At 41.5% G+C, this 23,789-nt stretch overlaps 1 protein-coding gene across 2 annotated transcripts in view; it reads left to right on the forward strand.

Annotated features, from left to right (window-relative positions):
• LOC148026394 (filament-like plant protein 7) overlaps positions 1 to 6,666 on the forward strand; it is a 45,545-nt gene extending 38,879 nt beyond the window's left edge. For both annotated transcript variants that reach the window (XM_087690830.1, XM_087690831.1), the window contains one exon: positions 5,936 to 6,666. In XM_087690830.1, coding sequence (XP_087546956.1) covers positions 5,936 to 6,373 — 438 coding nt within the window. In that variant the 3' untranslated portion in view covers positions 6,374 to 6,666. The remainder of the gene's footprint in view (positions 1 to 5,935) is intronic.
• The last annotated feature ends 17,123 nt before the right edge of the window (positions 6,667 to 23,789 follow it).

Here is a 23,789-nt window from a genome sequence, read left to right on the forward strand (position 1 = left end):
ACTGTCTTGGATCTGCTTAAGTGCTATATGCCAGAGCACAAGTCAAAGTGGGAGCAGTATTTGCCTTTGGTCGAGTATGCATACAATAATACTGTGCATTCGTCCACAGGCAAAGCCCCTTTTGAAATTGTTGAAGGTGGTAAAAAGGTTCCTCCCATTTTGCATACAAAGGATAAGATCTTTCAGGCAGATCAGTATGTGCAGAGTATGGGTGAAATGTATCAGAAATTTAAGCATGCCCTTGAAAGGACTCAAGCAAAGCAAAAGAAAGCCGTTGATCATCACCGTCGTGAATTGATATTTTCACTTGGTGATTGGGTATTGTTGTGGTTTGAAAAGGCACGCTTAAAGAAGCGGAAAGGCAAGGAAAGTCTTTTCACTAAGCTTAGTATGTGATACTATGGGCCTTTTCAAGTAACAGAGAAGATTAGTGATGTCAGCTATAGGCTGAAATTGCCTGACAATTGGAAGATTCATAATGCTTTCCATGTAAGTCTTCTTAGACCCTATGTGGGTGATGTGCCAGCTGAGGAGCAGCCCGAAGTTGAGGAACTTGATGAAATTCTTGTTCCAGAACAGGTATTGGTACACAAGGAAAGGAAAGTGAAAGGCAAAGTTGCTAGAAGGTATTTGGTTAAGTTCAAGAACTATCCAGCAATAGATGCTAAGTGGATGGACGAAGGTGAACTTGCAGAATCACCTAATGTGTTGGAACTTTACCTTGAAGCATTTCTCTTGCAACCTACCTTGACCCCTTGTATCTCTTAGCTGAAATAGATTGTCAAAGTGACAATTGCTCAAGAAAGAAAATATGTACAAAAACAGATTTTGTACAGGTTAACACTTATTGTGTCCATATGGTTTTCTCAGTGCTAAAGAAGTAAGTATTGCTTGCAAGAATACAGTTTTTACTTCTATTGAATTGAATGCATGTTGTAACAATGGTTACTCGATCGGACATGTATTCTGTAAATTGACTCAGTGGGGATATCATTTTGATGTACCGGCCACTAGATCTCTAGTCAGGGTGATGTGGAGTCATCAAATGACAGTTTGCCACTATGGGGATATCATTGTGGTGTACCGGCCACTATATTTGGAAACAGTGATGTGGAGTCACATGATGATAGTCTGCCATGTTTCACAGTTAGAACATACATGTGTTAACAGTGTGTTCAGTTCACAATGTTGACTGATAGCATGTATGTGTTGTACATGTGCTGCCAAGTGTAAGTTCACTAGGTTAGCTGGAAGCATGTATGACATTCATGCAAACGAGGACGTTTGCGATTTCGAGAGGGAGGTATATCACAAGATTGTGACAACTAGTACCTTTTTGTTGATTTCTTTATTACATATTTTATTTGGTTTTTCTTTTTTGGAAGGATCCCTCTTGAAATCTAAATGCCTGAGTTGCATGGCCAGTATGTGTAACGGACAGGAATGTCTAGTGAGTCAAGACTGGACAGTTAAGGTCCAGTATAAGTCTGGAAGAGACTGATGGCACTGTAGATTGACAAGTCTGGAAGCGACTTGTGGAAGTGTATATGGACAAGTGTGTTGAAGAACTAGCCTGGAAGAGACTAGTTCAAAGTGAAGATGGACAAATCTTCAAGAGATTAGTCCATGTGGGGTCATCAGTGGAAATTCACTTTCAGTTGAGCTACATTGCAAATCTGGATGTAGCCATAGTTTGCAAAGATGGTCAGAAGACTAGTGGGGATGCAATGGAAGCAACTCCTAAAATTTAGGAAGTTACTATTTTTGGACCCCAGAATCTATTCGCGTCATTATCTTCGTTTTTGTACGAGGATTAATCCTCTGGTCTGTGCCGAGGTCAAATTTTGAACCGAGGATGGAGAATTTTAGACCGAAAGGTTTAAACAGGAAAATTGTTACATGTATGCCATGTGTCACAATTTGGGCATAAATTCCCAAAAGAGAGAGAGAGGGCAGCACAAAAACGAGTTTCAATGCATGGGGGGCTCATTTTGTGTAAAAGGGAGATGGATTGCACAGATGGAAAGCTCTTGAGAGCTGGTCTACCTTGTCTATGATGCTCAGAGGCTTGAGCTTGCGTTCTAGTCTCTCTCTTTCTCTCCTTGACAATATGGTTATGCTGCAGAATCAAGGGCCTTTCTTCTGATTCAAGTACAGCTGTGTGGAATATGCTGATTTTGCATGAGGCAAGAGCCTCCTTTCTTCAGGAACAGGAGTAGTTGTTTGCAGTTCCCAACAGGGACATGTGAGGGTGGTGACCTCCCCAAGCAAGTGTTTGAAACAGCACTAAACCAAAACTGATTCTAGACTGTTCAGAGGCTATTTCAGAGCCCAATTGATGCCGGAATCAAGGGGCATTTGGCCCAGATGATGTAGGACAGTGCAGGGAACAAAATGAGCTGAGAACAGGTGTCAGAACAGGTCTGAACCAGTAATTACGGTGGGCTGAATAGTACAGGGAATAGTAAGAGTTGTAAACAAGTTTCAAAACAGGTCTGAACCAGTAAATACACCAGGCTGAAATGGTCAATTCTGCACTCCAACCAGAAGATTCAAACTTGGGCAGAGTTTCCCCTCCTGGTCAACTTGATTTGGGTCAGTAATTGTACTGTTATGCTGTTAAATTTAACCCAGAATAGGTGAAAGACAGCCCATTGTACTTTCACTTTTCAAAAGTAAAGAAATACCGCAAGGGGCGCCTAACTTAGGGGCCAACAGGGTGTATGTGTGGCAACTAGAGCATTCTAGCTTCCTGCATTTCTTCTTATTTCTGTGTCTTTAAGTTCAGGTAAAGTGGGCGATTGTTAAATTGGGTGAAAGCATTTATATATTTTGGTTGTACACTACCGCCCTTCCCAGTGAACAGGCCGGTTTCAGGAGCTCTCACAAAGTACGATGTTGATAGCATAATGGCACGATCCTTATTAAAAGTGGGTATAGCGATGGAAGCATGTGGAACTGCTAAAATAGATTGCACAACACAAGAGAGAAGAGAGAGAAGAAACACTATAAAAGACTCAAAAGAATGCTCGAAAATTGAATCCATATACCAAGATATGAGACAATTGCATATAACATTGAGTCATGGTGGTTGAGGGGGCACTACCAGTGGCTCCCTCTCTCCAATTGGACCCGCAGGCTGCAAGTAACAGAGTAAGCTAATGATGATATACGGGAGAAGAAAGCCTGGCTAATAAATAGGCCAATACATTGGATTAGGTCGACCATTTGAAAAAGGTCTAAAGTAATTAGATTGGTTAGCTATAGACCTCATAAATTAGGTGGTAGAAAAGAAATGCACGAATATAACAATGTGCCAAGTCCCTAACACAACCAGACTTACACATGAAGTGACTAATTTGCTAACACACTCCCTCAGATGATGGGTAATCTGGTAGAATACAATGATACAATGATAAGGACTTATCATAGTATATACAACAATGACCATCAAAATGGACTATGGATATCCAAGCAATGGCTGATCAAGCCACCGCCAAGGTGTCTTGGAGACAATTCGATGATGATGCCGATCGTACCAATGCTTGAAAATAGAGAAGAATCATAGTAGTGCTCTATGTTTGTCAAACAATGCATCTTCAGTCACATACATCACTATTCTGTCAGCAATGCCTTTGAGTGTAAGCAACCATATTTTCCCCTTAAGCTGCCAAACCACCAAAGTGTCCCCTCGTGTGAGCTCGGACTAAGATCCAATACTGCTCCTTGTCAAAAATAGTCCATCATGAACCCAAATGTCAATTCTACCTCTAAGATTTCAAAACTTGCTTGACTTCGACCGATGCATTAGGAAATATCCCTCTCTAGATCTTGTGTACTTGTATATTTGTATAGATGAGGCTTATGTGCCCCATCTCACCACCCTCTCTAGCATCAAAGTCATGAGGGATGACCGCACTACTAGTACTAGAAAGCAGTAGGAGAGGCAGCCAAGACCTTTCCCTTCTCGCTAGAAGATGACCCCTTTCGAGCCTTGTCCTTCGCCTTGGCCAAAGGATTTTGAATAGGAGTTGTTAAAGAAGGAAGATGACCCATCGGTTGAGTTCGTATTTTGCTTCTTTTGCTCTCTTTTTCCATGATGCCACTAAATCATTGTAATCCTTGTGGAGGTCTCCCTTTTTCTCACAATGATAACATTGGCTCTTTATCTTCTTCTTTAGGACATCCCTCTCTGAAGTTGCAAATACCTCATCATATCCGCCATGTTTTAGTAATGCCATTTGAGAGAAAGATAATAATTAGTTGAAATTTAGAAAAAAGACAAGGTATTAACTTCAAGGATTTGACTAAGGACATCGACAACCATATTAATTGCACCTTTTTAGTAGCAGATCTCAAAAGTCAAACTTTTGCATAAGTTTCGTCCATCTTGCATTATGGCCATGGAGATTGGGCTGATCCTAGAGGTACTTTAAGAAATGACAATTAGTCTGAATAATGAATCGAAGGTCATACAAATAATGATATCAAATTCAACTGCATGGATGACTATTAATAATTCATTCTCTTGAGTGGTGTAACATGTTTGGGCATCCGTAAGCTTACGGTTCTCAAAGACAGTACCATAGCATAGTTACTTGCATCCGTATAAACCCCAAAAGGTTTATTTATATTGATACTTTTCAACATCAGTGGAGTGCATTGATCGAGCTTGTTGGTCCAAAATAATTGATGGACTAACATGCTTCTTCTTGCTTTGGATATCCTTAAACAAAGGGTTTAACAATGTGACTTTAGTTCTTAATGAACTTCCAAAAGAAACTAGTAAAACTTTTTTATTTAAAAAGAAACTTACCTTATGGTCCTCGAAATAGGCCAACCAAGCACTACTCGAACATTTTCGGGTTGGAGTGGAACATAACAAGCAGTGTCTTGGAGTCACGAAACTTCAACTGGAACTATTAATTTACTTTGCAATGGTTCTTTTTTTAAATGACTCACATGGAACGCTCAAATCTCTAGAGGTAAATCAACTTTTAGAATATGTTACCTATCTTCTTGGTAATTTGGGAAAAATCATAATACCTCGAAGATAACTTATATCACTTGCCCAATTGAATCATCCTTTGGAACTTTAAGATAAACTCGCATGCTTGTAGAGCTATCAAGGACTATAATATTGACTAGTGGAAAAATCTCACACTTAGCGGTAACGGCAAGGTCAACATCTCCTATATATTGTGCAAAAAGCCGACTACAAATTGATACTTTCCCTACTGCGTATTAACTGTGTCTTTGGGACATCCTTAGGAGCTATATGTAATTTGATGGCACCTAGACATAAGATTGATCTTAGCAAAATAATGCACATTTTGATAATAATGAATCTCTTGCATCTTTGAGAGAGAATCGATTTTTTTGATATAATTTCATATATTTTCTTGTGTATACTAGTTTCTATTATTCAGCTTGTATAAATGGTTGCTTGAGAATCAATTGCATTATATCCCATCTTTTCTTGTGTATACTAGTTTCTATTACTCAGCTTGCATAAATAGTTGCTCAAGAATCAATTGCATTGTATCGTGAGAAAATCGACCCAGACCTACACATATCAATGGCGCTCCTTTTGGATGGAAGCACGACAGTTAGAGGCCATTTTCTCACATGTGTTTTGATCTTAACACCTACATCATCTCATTGAAACAGAAACAAGATTTAAATGCCTGTTTGCATTGGGGAATTCTATGGTCCTGAAGCTTGTGCATAACTGAAAATGTTTAGTGAGCATTTCGGAATGTTTAATTCCATCTCTAATTCCTACATCACATCATGGAAATAGAAACAAGATTTGAATGTCTGTTTGCATTGGGGAATGCTATGGTCATCCAGCTTGTACAGAACTTAAAATGTCTAGTTTAACACATTGGACCTTTAATCCCATCACTAATCATCAGATTTCAACTACAAGCAGAAGCAAGAATCTGCTGGACATGGCGACAGGATTTCCGAAAGCCCGGGGACTGGAGACCTTGAAGAGCCTACAGAAGAACGGGGAGCCTACGAACAAGCGCAGGAATCAACACTTGCATCGACGAAAACGAATGAAGACGAGCAGCGGATGCACGGCAGCTTGAGAGAACACCTGCAAGGGAGGAGCGCAAGCAGCAGGTCACTGATCAGGCAAGGTAGGACTGAGACTCCGCGTGAGAAGCTGGGGCAAGACACCATCGACATGTCATGCGAGGACGATGATGGAGATGACGAAGAGCGCATTCAAGCAGCGTGCTCGCCGAGTAATCTGATCGTGCGATCTCCTGCCAGGTTCCTGAGAAGCAGGGGAAGCAACGGCGAGCCCTCTGCGATCGGGTTCAGCAGGTTCTTCTCGAAGAAACAAGCTTCCCAGACGTAAACCATGTTGTAAAACTGTGTCTTCTTTCTTGTCTTACGCCAGCCATGAATGCACACACATTGCTTCGGTTTCGTCCTTCGTTAGCCTAATGTACGTTGCTTCCATTTCTTGGGGGGTTTCGCAAAAAATATTTCTCGTAGAAAATACAAAAAACTTGTAAGGTACATTGGAGGAGATTTTTGAATCCAATTGCATACCTTTGTCTTTTTTTTTTTTGCTAAAGACTCTATCAAATCCCAAGGTTCTAAACTTCTTTCCTTAAATTTTTGAAGGTTTTCAAAAAGCTTTTGCAATTCACTTTCCATTAAACCTTGGATTCTGAAATACGGTTGGGTGATTTTTCTCTACAACGTATATAATGATCACATCATTTTATAAGGTAAAGGAACTAACATTTTTGCACTTTGGAGCCTCACTAGGTGAAAGTAAGTGTTATTCCCATCAATAAATAGTACTAAATGGCACGACAATTGCATTGCAAAATAGAAAGTTTGTTCAATGTGAAAGCATACAAACAATGATGACACATAGCTGCTCAATAGTGGGCTTTAAACCATAGACCTCTTAATGCACACACCTTCCCAATTGACACTCACTCTAGATTTCAAACCAATTGACAATCACTTTGGATTTCCACCTAATACTCTCAAATATCAATGTATTAAAGAAGACATCTAGGGTGGCTTGGGGCCTCTTGCTCGTTCAATTCTTAAGGAATGATACAGTCACAACTCTCAAGTAAACTATTGATTTTTTTAAAGTGAAGTTCTAAAGTTGCATGCTATGTGAGTTTGTTGGATACAATTTAAGGTAATAAAAAGACAAGCTCATTGCACTCACACTAGATGAATGAAGGTTAGTAAAAAAAAATATGAATCGATCACATTCATTAAAGTGTGAATTTAGGGGGGTCTTAACACCTTTATGAGGTGTCTTTGAACTAGGTGTGCTAGTCGTGCCAATTTATTGGCCCTTATATCTTAGACCCATTATTCCAAAACTTTCTCAAAATTTTCAAGACTTGAATACTTGGTTTTACATTTTCTAACAATACAATGGAAAAGAGTTTGGGCACATGAGGCAACCAATTGCTTGCTTGTTCAACCAAATAGGCTTTGAATGTATTCTTTAAAGGGCACATTATTATTCGATATCGACCAAAAATAACTCTTAATTCATCAAGTATAGCCAAATTCTTTGGCCAGAATTTATACAAGATGTTGATTAACTCATTATGCCACATCAACCAATTTGTACAAGTTATCAAAAGAAGATCATCATGTGCATGGCCAACGAAAAGGTTTCATTTTCATGGCAAGTTGTCGTGGTAAACTTTGTAGATTGCTTGTATGTTGATTGATAAAAATTCTCACAAGTTGTGTATGTTCTTTGTGCAAAGCAAGATTTCACAAATTGATTATTATTTTTCTTAGGCCCTTTGTAAGGCCTTCATAGCAAATTAGAAATTTATAGCCTAATCTAGCATGTGTAGCATCTACAAATCTACATGATGGACAACAATGAAAAGATCAGTATGTCAATAGGCCATCAGTACAAGATGCACACACACACACACACACACACACACACACACTCTCTCTCTCTCTCTCTCTCTCTCTCCTAATTATAGTACTTTTTTGACACTAGCATGGTGAGGTGAGCTATTGATTGCAGATAGAATGGTAAAGCCTATCAACAAGGTTGCAGCTCAAATGATTTGAGCATGTAGGTGTGTATATATATGCATGAGTTCAAAACCTTGGGTACACCCTTGAGGCATCTTTCAAATTTCAAGCCTATCTAAAAAAGAATGGCAAAGCCAAGGATCATGATTGATGGGTTGCATATGCTTTGTCATGCCTAAGAAACCTATTAGCTCCCTTACTAGCATGCTAAGAGAGCACTATGTAAGAGGTTCATGTCTAGTTGAACCATCAACACTATTGTACCAATTGATAAGGGAAGAGCCCACACAGAGCGTAGTAGTAATAATAGGACAATCATGACTAGCCACACAATTATAGTGTAGATGCACATACTTTGTAGCTTAGTTCCAATAAGTTGAGCAAGTCGTTAAAATAGACATCATAAGGATAAAATTTGAGAGGAAAGAACAATATCTATTTGCATGAAGATGGACTTCTACATGGACCATCTTTTCTAGCCTTATCTAGATGGATTCATCATCATATCATGATACATATTTGTGAGTATAGCTTCATTATCAAACCATGATACATAGTGTTGAGGATAGCTTCATCATTAAACCACAATATACAAATGTAATATATTGGGATAAGATGAGTGGGGGCTTAAAAAACAATAACATAATTTGAAGAAGGTGAAGGATTGGATATAAACCTTCTAGAGATCCATGGATATCGAACATGCCCTAAATAGTAAGCATGGTGCCCACCAAGACATGAGATTGCACCAAAAATTTTATTCAACTTCACCTACACTTTGCTTATGGTTCCTTTGATATTAATTTGGTGGATAAGGCATGTAGCAAGATATAGACCAATCAAAAAAAGTTATTTTCATTCTTCTCTATCCATTCCCTAGTTAATTGTGGTGGAGGATCATCTTGAATTACATTCTATAGTTTTTTATGCATGAGTAGAAATTGCATCTGAGTAGCCCAAGTGTGATACTTCTTCCCCCCTCAAAATTTTCAATGCCAATTGAAATATTAGAATTTGAGGTCATGATTTTCATAGAGAGGTCTTATCAGGTTATATTCCATGGCGGTGTTTAACTCCTTACAATGTATTTTATGGGATAGATTAGATTCAAAGTTCTGGGCAATAGAAATCCCACATGCGATAGCCTTTTATGTTTGGATTCAGTGGTAAAAGGATATGAATGGCTCTTTATGGACAAGCCAATTTGATACAACTAGTGTAAACGCGCCTTACAAAATTTATAATGGGAGACAACAAGTAGTGTGAATAGAGGCTCAAGCAAATCACTTTGGAGAAGCAAGTGTGAACAAGGTTTAATTGGTTCAAGAGAATAGAGTGTGAATGGTCTTTTAAAATTTTAAGATTCAAAACGTTAGTGATCAAATCTTTTAATAAAAAATCTTATTATTTGAAACGAATGACAACTCGGCCATCTCTACCTTACAAAATTCAAAATGGTTTGAGAAAACAAGTAGTGTGAATAGAGACTCAAGCAAACCAATTTGGAGAAGCAAGTGTGAACAAGGTTTAATCGGTTCAAGAGAATAGAGTGTGAATGGTCTTTTAATTTTTTAAGATTCAAAACGTTAGTGATAAAAACTTTTAATACAAAATATTATCATTTGAAATGAATGACAACTCGGCCATCTCTACCTTACACAATTCAAAATGGTTTGAGAAAACAAGTAGTGTGAATAGAGGCTCAAGCAAACCAGCTTGGAGAAGCAAGTGTGAACAAGGTTTAATTGGTTCAAGAGAATAGAGTGTGAATGGTCTTTTAATTTTTTAAGATTCAAAACGTTAGTGATCAAATCTTTTAATAAAAAATCTTATCATTTGAAACAAATGACAACTCGGCCATCTCCAAATGACACAAATAAGCATAGGCTAAAAATGTATATTGAGTAGAATGATTAATGTTGACTCCTCCTTTGGCAGTAAACGATGACATTTGACACATCAAGGTTCATAAAGAAGGTTGCTTTTCTCCTCTTTGTCGTTGTATCATAATAAGCATCCCTGTACTTGCCTTCACAAGCTGCATCTTATGTTTTCAAAGAAGTAGGCCCCTTCTCGAGCTGAGCATAAGGAGTCCCTCTATTTGTCTCAACCATCCCCCTTAAGCTATCCCTTTACTTTTGAGAAATTACAACCACCAAATGAAAATTGAATGATATTGATAAGTAACTGAGCTCGATGTAATCAATGCATGCTTCAGTGATGATGGCTTCTTGATGTGCTTCAAGGAGGCTCCTCCTCTTGCCTTCAATCTTTAGTGCTTTGCTTGAATGATAGATGCACAACCTCATATCCACAAGGATCCTAGCTCTAGTAACAACTAGGAGAATTAAGGACTTAAGGAGGATCATAGAAAATATAAGCCATGAGTTTGAGAAAGTAGAGAAAGGCACATGAGAATTGCCTAATAGTTGCCTCTTAAATAGGCATATGGGAACATCAAGTACATTACATTTGTTCTAGTTTGACTTACTTACTCACACCTTTGAAAGGTAGAGCTCAAGTGGAAGCACATAAGCAAAAGAAAGAGCAAGGCAACAGCCATAGCAAATGGAGAGAGAGAGAGAGAGAGAGAGAGAGAGAGAGAGAGAGAGAGAGAGTACATGTGGGAACTCTAATAGTCACAATGTGTGATCGGCCTTCCCTTATTTAATAGTTGCTAAAAGAATAAAGAATAAAGTGATAGTGATGAGTGCTCGCCACATCCTATAGTGTACATGTTTGTGGATATAGTGTATAATGAGTAAATGTGAGTGGCTAGGCGCATGTGCCTTTACCTTGAGCAACCTCCCACTTAAAGGCCAATGTGTCTTATTCAAGAGTGAAAGAAAAAGAGAAAAAATACATATACATAGAATACAACAGGATGAGGAAAGATGTCATCTCATCCTATGCCGTCATCTTCCTAAGGAAAACAAAACATTCTATTGAGATACTTTTAGTGAGTAAATCTATAGGATTCTTGTCAATTGAGATTTTGAAAAGCTCAATGGCATAGTTATCTAGCACCTCCTTGATGAAGTGGTTGTGTATCTCAATGTGCTTTGTGTTCACATGAAAGTTTAAATTCTTGGCTGAGTGGATAGCACTCATAAAAACTAAGTGTAGTGTACAAGTCATAGGCATACCAAGGTTTGCAACTAGATAGCCTAACCATAGGACTCCTTGCAAGTCTTAATGGCTACAATGTACTCAGTCTAAGTAGTAGACAAGGATGTGTATTTCTACACCCTAGATATCTAAGAGGTAGCACCTCTAGCATAGGTGGACATACCTAGAGGTGGATTTCCTATTGTTTGCATGTCCTGTATAATCTGAGTTAGTGTAAGCCATGACTCATGTATCATGGTTACCATAGAAAATATACATATCTGCTATGTCTTTCAAGTATCTCACGATACCCTTTACGGCATTCCAATATTGCATACCAAGTGTAGCCACATAGTGTGCCACAATTTCCCACTGTAAATGCTATGTCAAGATGAGTGGCTATTATGGCATACATCAAACTACCTACAACAGATGTGTACAAAACCTTGCTCATATCAGTCCTCTCATCATCTAATTTGCAGACAATCAACCTAACAAACCCTCACATGAGAAGATAAAGAACAACCAATAGGCTTACCATCTTGCATACCAAATATGTGTGATGCATGTTGCATGTCCTTCATCTCAAAGCTCTTCTTCACATAAGTCTTTAAAGCATCTAGCTCAGCATGAGCACTCTCAGCTATAAGCATATAATCAACATAAAGCACCTAGATAATAAGGCTACCATCACGAGCCTTCTTCTGTATAAACATGAATCCATATCACTGTGAAAATACCCTAGCAAATGCATAAAAGTATCAATTTTATGGTATCACTCCCTAGGTTCCTGCTTAAGCCCATAAAGACTCTTCTTCAATTTGCAAACTAGGTGTTCCTTTCCTTTCTCCATAAATCCCTCAAGCTACTACATATAAATCTTATCATGCAAGTCCTTGTGTAAGAAAGTTGTCTTAACATCCATTTTATAAAGATCAAAATCTAACTTAGCAACTATGACCAAGACCAAGCATAGGGTAGTCATCTTGACTATAGGAGAAAAGACTTTATCAAAGTCAACACCACTCCTTCTTCAGACCCTTTGCAACCAATCTAGCCTTATATGGTGGATTGGGTTAACCATGGGTACTCTTCAACTTGTATACCCACTTACATGGCAATGTATGCTTTCCATTAGGCAAGGAAACTACATTCCATCTATGGTTTGTCAATAATGAATTAAACTCAAACTGGATAGCCCTAAGAATGCGAATCACCTCTTTGCATAGCCTCCTCATAGGTAATTGGCTTAGTAGAGTTTGTCACTAGGACATACTCCATAGAGGGCTCATAGTGATGATGAGGACATGAAGCTCTAGCCTCAAAGCTAGTTGTGGGGCCTCTACGGCATGTCCTCTCTGTCTAATAGCATGATCCCACACAAAAAGGGTATCTTAGGCCATGACATCATCAATTGCAAGTTGTCTAGTTAGTTGTATTATAACAAGACACTTCTCTTAAAAGACCACTCTACCTACCTCAACTACTTGCTCAAGATGCTTATGCATCGTCTCTTCATGAAACACAACATCATGTCTATAGATAACCTTCCAAGCCTATGGATCCTGAAGGTGATAGAATATCTTACTTGCATCCCTATATCCAAGAAAGATGCATTCATCTTGTTGTGCTTGTCCTTGGGAACATGGCAGAAAGCCTCACATGCAAAGACCTACAAATAAGCATATAGCAAAGATTTCTTAGACCATACCTCCTCTATAACCTAACAACTAAGAATAGTGCATGGGAATCTATTAATGAGATGCACGATAGTAGTAACTACCTCATCCCAAAATTACTATGGTAAGTCTACGTGACAAGCACACTACAAACTCTTTTCTTGAATAGTCCTATTCATGTGCTTTGCAATATCATTTTGGGTTAGGGTATATGGGGTGGTCAATAGACATTTAATACCTCGTTAATTCCAAAAATGCTCAAAGTAAATCTTTAATCTGCATCATTCTACTTCAAGCAATCTGCCAATGCTCCAAGAAGCAACTAGATTGTCCAATACATATCATCAGAGATAAGTATCATGCCTATGCTTTAACACCAGAAAACAATATAACAAGACTTTAATAAGCTTGTCTCTAATTTTTCACTACTAGTCCCAACCAAATTTTGCTTCATATAGAAAACTGCTTCATGCAGGCAACCACTGCTTCATGCAGCAAATTCAAATTTCTGGCCTGAGTCATTTTCAATTGTACCTTCCACCACATGATCAAACAAATGAATGACACAATCTATATGTAGAAAACCCCTCGAATTGCATACAGAAAATTAGGTTTTCTTGCCAAGAACAATGTCATTTTTGAAAAAAAACTTTGAACTAGAGTTTTGGATCAACAATGGCAGGATTGCCAAAGTGTTTGTTGCCCTTTCTATGCAGAATGCATAAAAGAATAGAGAATACTTCATGAAGCAAATACTCCATATCATGCCCAGAAATTACAAAAACTCAGAAATAATCATATGACAACATAGATCTACTCTACTCAGCACTACAAATCAAAGAATAAGAACCATAATTCATAAAGCATGCTATAAATAGAATAGAAACACTAGAAATGATGGCGCCAATTGCCAAAGCCTTCATATTTTGAAGTAAATCAATCATACATAAAAAGTAGACATCAAAGATGATCTGATAGATAAGAAGGATCCACGAAAATGCCTCATCAAGTCACATTTTTACAACTACCCAAAAATTGCACTTCATGAGGCAAAAAACTTCATGAGACCATTAGAGGCTGCCTCACACATAGAACTAACACAACTAAGGTCTAACCATGTTAAGGCCATAATACATGATCAATATACTGTGAGACCATGACCATGGCTAACAATAGTAGTAACTACCTCATCCCAAATTTACTATGGTAAGTCTACATGACAAAGCATACTACAAACTCTTTTCTTGAATAGTCCTATTCATGTGCTTTGCAATATCATTTTGGGTTAGGGTATATGGGGTGGTCAATAGACACTTAATACCTCATTAATCCCTAAAATGCTCAAATGCCTTAGAGACATATTTACCTCCATTGTCAAACCTTAGACATTTCAGCTTATACCCAAACTCATTCTAAACAAGAGCAACAAAGTGTTGAAATGTAGACAAAATATCCTATTTGTATTTGATAAGGTAAGCCCAAATCTTACGGGAATACTGAAAAGGCATAGGACGACATACATTGAAATTCACAAGAGCCAGAGGCCCACCCATGTGCATAGAGCTAGACTTCCTATGTGAGTTATGAGTTTGCCTGCCATTAAAAACAATGATCACATGAATCAAAATGTGAGTAATCAAGAGATGGAAGATATTACAAACAAGTCAAGTCTTTCATTGTGCTTAAGGAAATGATGCCATAAAGATACATGTGGTAAGTTAGTCATAGTCAATACATGGTCAATAGACCTAGATATAAACAAAGGATAGAGGCTACCAGGCTTGGCACCCCAAGCAAAAAACAAGGCAACCATGGGTAATCTTTTATACAGAAGCACCAAAAGAGATATGATATCCTACATTATCCAACTATCCAATAAAGAGTCAATCTCACAAAACCTATAATGTTGCAATAGGTATGAAACCAAACCCAATGCGAGGTAACATGGAAATAAGCTCTCGAATCAAGCAACAATACTGAGAGTAAGTAGATAAAGCATTGGTCAATTGAGTAGCATCGAGAGATAAAGCAGCTAAGATATAGTTATTATCACTTCATTTATCTCTTCAATGTTCATGTTGGGCTTACTAGGGGTAATGCTACAATCATCACACTTTACATTATCCTGTGTTTTCCCCTTGTATTTCTCATTGCATCTACCATTGTGCATTTTATGGCATTGCAGTCGAATACGATCCTACTGCCAATAATAATGACATGTCAAAGAGGACTTACATTCGTGGGACTTACTATGAGATTGTCCACGAGATTAAGACTTGCCCCTATTGGGCTATGAGTCTCTACCACAATTACTATTGCTAGTACCACAATTTCTACCTCTTTAAATCAATGCATGAGAAGTGCAAGTTGCATCAATGTTCTTCATGTTTACCTCTTTTGTCAATACAACACTCTCTATATCATTACATTTAAAATCACTCTCAGGGGGATAAGCACTCATAGTAGTATGAAAGGTGTTCCCCATGACTTAGGTAGTGTCATAAGCAAGAACAAATACTTAATATTATCTTCAAACTAAATGCCCTACGATCTCCCTACGGTACAATCTAGCTAAAATTGGAATGAAACTCATTCAAATGAGTAGACATAGCCATACCCTTCTTCATGTGAAGATCCACAAGTTTCTTCAGCTAGCATAACTAAGATGCAAGACTTTTCTTCTTATAAAGATCACAAATCTTTTTCATACCCGATGCCAATTACATTAAAATACATCTGCTTTGATAATGACAAAATGATAGTAGATTTGCATAGAATCCAAAATTTAAAGTGAGCAAGAAAAATTTGAGGCATATACATCAGAGTATCCAAGAAGCCCAAGCACATCACAAATACAATCAGGAGCATTAGTTTCCAATGAAGCTTCAAGACATGTAAGTAAGTAAGCATGGAAGCGCAAAGAAACTAACCAAAATCCAAGTACATCAAATGTAGCTTAAATCCAAGTACCAAATCATGACATGACCATATTTGGATGCGTACATAAATGATAGACATCATCTTAGATATGTAGCATACATGAAATACCATTAAGTACAACAGGTATTCAAACCATGAAGCTCACTATTATATGCTTGCTGCCCAAACTATTATTACTGCAATGAACATGTCAATGATTGAGCTAATCAAGCTATAATCAACCCAAAAGCCTTTGTGGAGCATCAATGCATCATTTGGGCATTGCAAACATTTTTCATACCATAAGCATTAGTAGAGCATAGACCATCAAATGCTTGTTATCCAAATGAGAACTATTCTCTTATATGTGAAATAGAGAATTGAAAATTTCATAGAATCAACTTTATGAGTGCTTAGATATGTAGTAGTTAGTTATCTTTCTCTTCATTTCTAGCTATAGAACATTTGAATCCAATATCGTATGTAAAAGTTATGGCCAAAATATGAAAGTGTTATCAAGCTGCCATAACTGTCAATGACTTTTGTAACATGCTTTGTATCCACTCAAAATGGATAGAATGGTAACTTCTTAGCTCAATAAGCACTCAACAATGCTTAGATAAGCCCTATAAAGCTCCTCAAAAAGCCAAGAGAAGGGAAGACTCAATGCATACCTCGGGAGGAAGAAACAATGGCTACTATATGAAACCTTGAGTTGAAGCTTCTTCATGGGTTGAAGCAAATAATTAGTGAGACTCCTCAAGTCCAAGGTCTGATACTACGCTAGAGCTCAAATGGAAGAAAATAAGTGTAAGCAAGAGCAAAGTAAGAGCTATGGTGTATGGAGCAAGAGAGTAAGAGAGGGAAACACTGTATGTGGGAACTTCAATAGTCACAATGTGCGACTAGCCTTCCCTTGTTCAATAATCATTGAAAGAATAAAGAATAAAGTGAGAGTGACAGGTGTTTACTACCTGTAGTGTACAAGTGTTTGAGTACAGTGTATAGTGAGAAATTGTGGATAGGTAGCCACATGTGCATTTACCACCAAAAAACTTTATTCATCCAACTCACCATCATCATCCCTTTGCATATAAACTCTAGTTGAAAGGTAAGTGGAAGATGGAAGCACAAGTGGAAGCAAGAAGAGTACAAGAGCTATGAAGGTTCAAGCAAGATTGAGAATAGTGTGTGGGAACTCCAACAATCACAATGTGTGACGCCTTCTATTATTCTATTGGTCACTAAAATAATATAGAATAAAATGATAGTGATGTGCACCCATTGCTTGCAGTGTATAGTTGTGCGGGTTTGCATACAACAAATGTAGACAGTTAGGCATAGGCGACCTTTAACTCCCAACAACATCCCACTTAAATTTGAATGTACCTTAGTGAGGAGTAAAAAAAGAAAAGAAAAGTACAATATGTATGTAGAGTACAATAGGATGAGGAAAGATGCCATCTCATCCTACACCCATCAACCTTATAAGAAAGGCATATCATTCCCATGGGAAACTTTTAGTGAGCAAATTTGTAGAATTCATATCCATAGGGATCTTGACAAACTCAATGGACTTGCCCTCTACCACCTCCTTGATAAAGTGATACTGCACCTCAATCACTGTAACTAGATGGCCTAACCAGAGGGCCATTAGTGGCTATAATGTACTCAACCTTGGTAGTAGTCAAGGCCATGTATTTTTGCACCCTAGACATCCAAGAAATAGCACCTCTAGCATAGCTAAAGACATACCCAGAGGTGGGAGGTGGCCCAAAGGTGGACTTCTACATGTCCTATTACATAACCGAAGTTACTGTAACCCACAACTCCTATATCGTAGTAGCTACTATAGAAAATGTACATATCTATTGTGCCCTTCAGGTATCTCATGATACCCTTCACAACATCTTAATGTCACTGTTAACCCCAACACGAAGAAAGCAAAAAGAAGTGGAAAAGACGCAGGGCAAAGGCGGAAAAAGGTAGCCCGACTGAAGAAAGAAAAGGAGAAAAGGCCAAAAGCGCAAGGGCAACCTTAAAAGTCCAAGGCAAAGGCAAAAGGGGAAAGGTGCGTTTTAAAATAAAAAGGCGCACCCTGAAATCTTGTAAAAGAGTGCCGGGCTCTCACCTGTGCAATTTGTAAATATTGAAGGGTAGTGAAAAGGAAATAAGGAAGATAAAAGGACAATGGAAAACAGGGCTTAGGCTATGACATGCCATGTAAAAAAGGGAAAAAGGGGATGACCACCCAAAAGGGAAGTAGGGTTTTGTATATAAGGTTGAAAAGTGAATGAAGAGCTCATTCTTTGGTGTGGCAAAATTAGTCTTCTTCTTCCTCTCTTCTTCTCTCCTTCTTGCTTGTGTATGCTCTTGAGAGAGGGAGTGTGAGAGTGTGAGGGAGTGAGTGTGTGTGAGAGTGAGGGATCAAGAGGGTGAAGCTCTTCACCCTCTCTTCTCCCCTACTTCTCTTCTCTTCTATTCTCTTCTCTTGCGCGTGCAGCTATGGAGGATGGAGCTTGGAGATGGAGGAGGCTTGAGGATGCTTGAGCTAGCATCGAGAATCGTGGAGCTACCGGAGTGTGAGAGAGAGGAGGGTACTCGAACGAGCATCAAGGTAAATTCACTGCATTTGTAGGATCGACGGCGCATCGGCTAGGTGAGAGATAGCCATGAGAGCTCGCTTGGAACGCTTGAAACAATAAGCGGTCCGTGGGTCTTGGCGGTTGAGTGAGAGCTCCCACATTTTGGTTCCATTGCCGGGACAACAGATTCAAGCTCGAGCACTCACGCGCTTCGTATCGAGCATCGAAGTAGGGTATTCACCGCGAAACGGAGCTTGAGATAGGTAGGAAGTCGGGTGTTTTTGATCTTCAGAACATGTAAGCATTTTGGAATAATCTGGTTATTAATGACTGAAAAACATGGAGAAATTTGTTCAGTGTTTTGCTTTCGATTCGGGATGTATTTAGGATAGATTATCAGTAGGAAATCACACACGAAGAGGCAGATGGCTGCTGCTGTGAAACATGGGGAAAAACCATAGGAAACGAAAAGAAAAAAAAAGGAGTAGATGCAAAGGTAACGGCATAGGGAATGCCAGGGAAGGAATCTGTAGTGTGCAGGGCAGAACTAGCAGGGTATAAACTCTGGGAGGGCAAGAGGACCCCATTTCCAACCAACGGAGAGCGAGAGAGATAGAGAGTGAGAGAGTGAGCGAGCTAGGCAACTGCCCGATCGACCAGAGAAAGGAGGACATCGCATTCGGTGACTCCCAGGTAACCGACCTCCTCTGCACACTTCAACTCCGTCGCTGGTTAATTGCATGAGCAATGGGATAAAACATCTAGTAAAAATCGAGCAAATCGGTGTGTACAACTCATCAGACCGACGGAATCGGACGTCCAACCCAATGTCTGATTCCCAGAATCGGACACTCGGACAACCGTCCTGATCGGATCGACCCGTCCGATCACTAGGCTCGGACCAACTAATCCGATCGGACGTGCCACGTGGCACTCGGACCAACCATCTGATCTTTAGAATCGGACGCTCGGACCAACTTGTCCGACTCAAACACTCGGACCATTCGAACACTCTGACTTGGACCCACCTAGTCTGATCGGACGAAGTAATACACGTCATCAGTCGGACCACCTGTCCGGTCCGATTCCCAGAATCGGATCCATCCATAATCGGACCACTAGGAAGAATCAGATCACCCGGTCCGATTGGACTGCCCAGAATCGGACCCTCTTGGCCGATTCCTCGACACCTGCCCGTCCGATTCTTGAGAATCGGACACGCGGACCTTAAGACTACCACTCCGCCCTGACATACCTGGTCCGATTCCCACAATCGGACCACTGGTAAATCAGACCACTGGTAAATCGGACGCCCGATTCCCAGAGTCAAACCAAAGCAAAACCTGACTCATCCAGGGACACACTGGGGCACTCCCCCAGCAACCCACCCCCACGTGAGCGACATGAAGCAGCATAGGACCCTGGGACCCGTAGAGCGGCCAGGACTAGAGTAGCAAAGCCTGTCAGGCCCAAAACGAGCAAGAGTGAGTAAGATGCCGGGGAATCACTCAAAGCACTCGGGTTGAATTTCCGCACTTAAAGAACACTTAGGAAAGCCGAAAGCTTGATTGAGCACAAGTGCACGAGGAGCAACACACTTACGAGTGACCATAAGTTGAGTGCTGCATTCAAAAATTAAAAAGAACTCACTCAGATAAATCGCCCAAAAAACCCACCAATAGGAGAAGACCCAAGGTGTATGCAAATGAGCGGAGCGCAAGGTAGGATCAAGCAAGGAGCGACAACGACAAGGATCTGACTTACAACCAGCGCAAGAATCCAACCATGACAGAGGGAGGCTCAGATCATCGGTTTATAGGGGAGCTAGATGTTAGCGCATTTTCAGAAGCCATACAACAAATGGTGAGCAGTTACGATGGGCATGCCAGGTACGAACACCATGGCAGGACGGCAGAGGCAATCATTGCGGACCTAGAGGAGGAGAGGAGGCTAGCCCGCAAGGCATTGCAGGGCATAACCGAGTACAACAGGGACCAACAAGCCAGGAGCCTAAGGCAGAGCATGGAGCTGCATGAGGTGCAACGAGTGCTGAACTTGGCTGGCCGAAACTGGACAGCGACCAAGAAAGAGCACTAGAGGAAGACCTGACGCTGGGTGAGCTCCTCATGAAACGGCTGCTCGATAACACCGCGGTGGAACAGAATGCCACTGCGCTAGCAACCTTGCTACTTGCAGGGCTAGGGGCAAACCAGGGCTCAAAGAGCCAAGCCAAAATACCTATTGTCGCCAAGCAACTCGACAAGTACCAGCCACCGGACGACCCGTACAACTTTGTCGAGCAGTTTGAGCAAGTCTGCGAAGCCAATGGCCTCAACGACCAGGCCCAACATTCGCAAGCATTCGGACTTTGCTTAAGCAATAAGGGTAGGACGTGGTATACGAGCCTAGATGCTATAGAACGAGCCAACTTCAATAACCTCAAGGACCTTTTTGTCAAGAGGTTTGCCGAACCCGAATACTCTGACAACCTGCTAGTGCGCCTGATGAACGTCAAGCAGAATGAGAGGGAGGGCATCCGCGACTATGTGACCCATGTGAGAAGCCTCCTTAAGAGAATCCCCTTAGGTGAAAGACCAACTGACAGGGCAGTGTCAATCGTATTCATCAGCGGGATCCGGGATGAAGAATTGTGCAAGGCACTAGCAGGCAACTCGAGCTTGCAACGGGACGTGGTGGCTAGGGTTTTTGAGGAAGCCATTAGGGTTGATGACTAGCTGAAAGAGCGGAGCTCCAGGAGCTTAAACCTAGAAGAAATCAACCCACGGAGTTTAGAGCGAACGCCAACCTCTAGCGAGCGATCCAATGCATCGTCCCAAGATAAGGGGAAGGCCACCGAGACGGGCCGAGGTCAAGATGGAGCTGGCCAAAATACAAGACATGTTGAGACGACCAACGCATCCGCACGTCCAATGTGTGTACTGTGGAGGAAACCACCTGCTAGTAGAATGTTAGGACCCTAGGTCAAGACCCTGCGCTAACTGTGGAAGGTTCGGCCATGATGCCGCACACTGTAGACTACCACGAAGACTACCATATACGCAACTCTATGGCCAGCTTTACCCGGCTAACAAGCCACAGCCATTCTTCGGAAGGGGAGCCCCGCTAGCCCTACCAGCGCCTAATGACATGAAGCCAACAGTCCCTAGGCTGGACATAAATCCTACCGGTATTCCTAGACCGCCTGGTCCCTATGTGACCCACCCACCGAGCGATGCTCCCATGCACTACGTAGAGGAGCCCAGTGACGAAGAAACCTACATATGCCCTTACGTCTCGCATGATGACGAGGGCAATGCAATCCTCATGGATTACCGACCGGTGCCGGTGATGGCATTAGGACGAGGACGGGGTAGAGGCCTGGGAGGGCAGCCACAGGATCCGGTCACTTGTTGGACGTGTGGACATCCTGGTCATGTCTCATCACGCTGCCCAGAAAGAGAGCAGCAAAGTAGGGACAAAGCTGACCAAAGGTGCGCTGAGTGCGGAATCACCCATCTTTTCATAGGCTGCCCAAAACGGAAGCCGCCTTCTGGTTCAGCTAATTTGCCGACTATCCCACTGGGACTGTTTGGTGTTGAAAACCCCGATGGGGAGGCCACACCTATCCCCCTACGAGTGATGACCCAAGCACAAACAAAGCAGGCCGGCGTCTCTCTGCCAGGACCTAGCAATCTCGACGCGACCTCAGTAGGAAAGGAGAGCCGTAGGTGAAAAAAGAAGAGGTTAGAGGCTAAGGTCGCACTAAGAACCGATAGCGTTACGACCTTACCCCAGGGAAAGAAAGTCTCAGACGCAGAGGCAGAGACTGCAGCCCCTAAAACAGCCCAAAGGGAAAGCGCGAAGGTGGGGGAATACCCACACCCCAAGCGGCAATTGGAAGCCATAGAAAAGGTGAAGGAATGGGTGAGGGAGGCTCAACAGCACCTCAAGGATGTCGAACCCATCACGGAGGACGAGATTGATGATCTCTCCAGCATGAGTGCGCCGTTATCACTACCCCAACCTAAGTCTGTCGAGGCTGCTACGCCACAGGCAGTGCCGTCAAGGCCAAGCCTAGACGTGACAGACCCACAGGACAGCCGCAGCCATTGGCCCGGATAGTCTGAACGAAGGGAAGGACGAGTGTTTAGCAATCTCTTAACCACACTAGTGACCACCCCTATAACGGTTGGCCTGGGGGAGCTGCTCAGGCAGCACTCTGCCCTATGGTAGAACCTCAAGCATTGGGTCGAGAGACCACACGAGCAAGCTCCGGTAGATACTCAAGACCAGGATGCGGAGACGCACTTACCAAGTTTGATGCTACGCTCCGGCCCTAAATCCTTGCACGTCAATGCCTTCTGGGAGGGCTCGGAGATGCACACAGTCTTGCCAGTCCTAGCCCTGGGAGATGCAACGAGAAAGGGGATTGTAGACACAGGAGCTGGGGTTAGCGTGCTTAGCCATGCAGTGTTACAAGAGTGGGAAAACCCGCCTGTCGAAGCTGCTCGGTTCAACGTCACGCTAACAAATAGTATGCGAGTGAAACCATTCGGGGTCCTGAAGAATTGGCCAGTGAAGATTGCAGGAGTCCAGTTCTCTATCAACTTTATCGTCATGAAGGGAGTGGACTATGATATCTTGTTGGGTCGACCCTGGATGCGCAATGCTAGAGTTATCGAAGACTGGGGTAACAGCTTGATCTTCCTGGGCAACTGAACTAACGCTGTGAGAATAGAGATGGACATGTGGAAGACCTTGCCAGTGGACCTAGACGCCATCTCTACTCTACTCAAGGGAAACACCCAGGACAAGGAACCCTATGGGTCCTTAACTAAGTATATCCCTTGCCCAGAGGACGAACGGGACTAGATGCACGTTCTCGCTACACTCGACCTGCCGTTCTCAGATCATGAGGCATACGAGTAGGCTGTCAAAACGGTTGGCAAGCCAAGAGAAACACTGCCTACACCTATCTACATGATGGCAGCAAGCCTCCATGAAGGGCCTAAGCCTGTCGCTTTCCAAGTGCCTACCAACAGGAGAGAACTCCATGGAATACTGGGCACTTAACGACCGACTGGCATGTAATACAGCCGCCAATCTCAAGCCTCTCCAAGACCTCTTGGAAGAACCCGAGTGGAAGTGGACCAGGGTTCACGAACTGAACCTCAGGTACAACTGGGCGTTGGTCCCCGACCAACAAGACGAGGCAAAGCAGGCCTTGGGGGATGATGAGCAGTCTAGTGAGGCAGATTCTGGTGACGAATACGAAGATTGCCAACCCTTCAATGAAGGAAGTGAGGGTGAGATGGACACCGTAGAATATGACACCGAAGGGCGAGAGATCGAGCAAATCCAAGCAGATGCTAAGCCGCAGACGAGACCGGCCCTTAGAATGGACCAAGGAGTCATGTGTGCGAAATGCGATCGTGCTTGG

Source organism: Lygodium microphyllum, chromosome 13 (genome assembly GCF_053477565.2).
Source record: "Lygodium microphyllum isolate KBCC chromosome 13, Lygodium_microphyllum_v1.1.10, whole genome shotgun sequence".
NCBI classification, from domain to species: domain Eukaryota; kingdom Viridiplantae; phylum Streptophyta; class Polypodiopsida; order Schizaeales; family Lygodiaceae; genus Lygodium; species Lygodium microphyllum.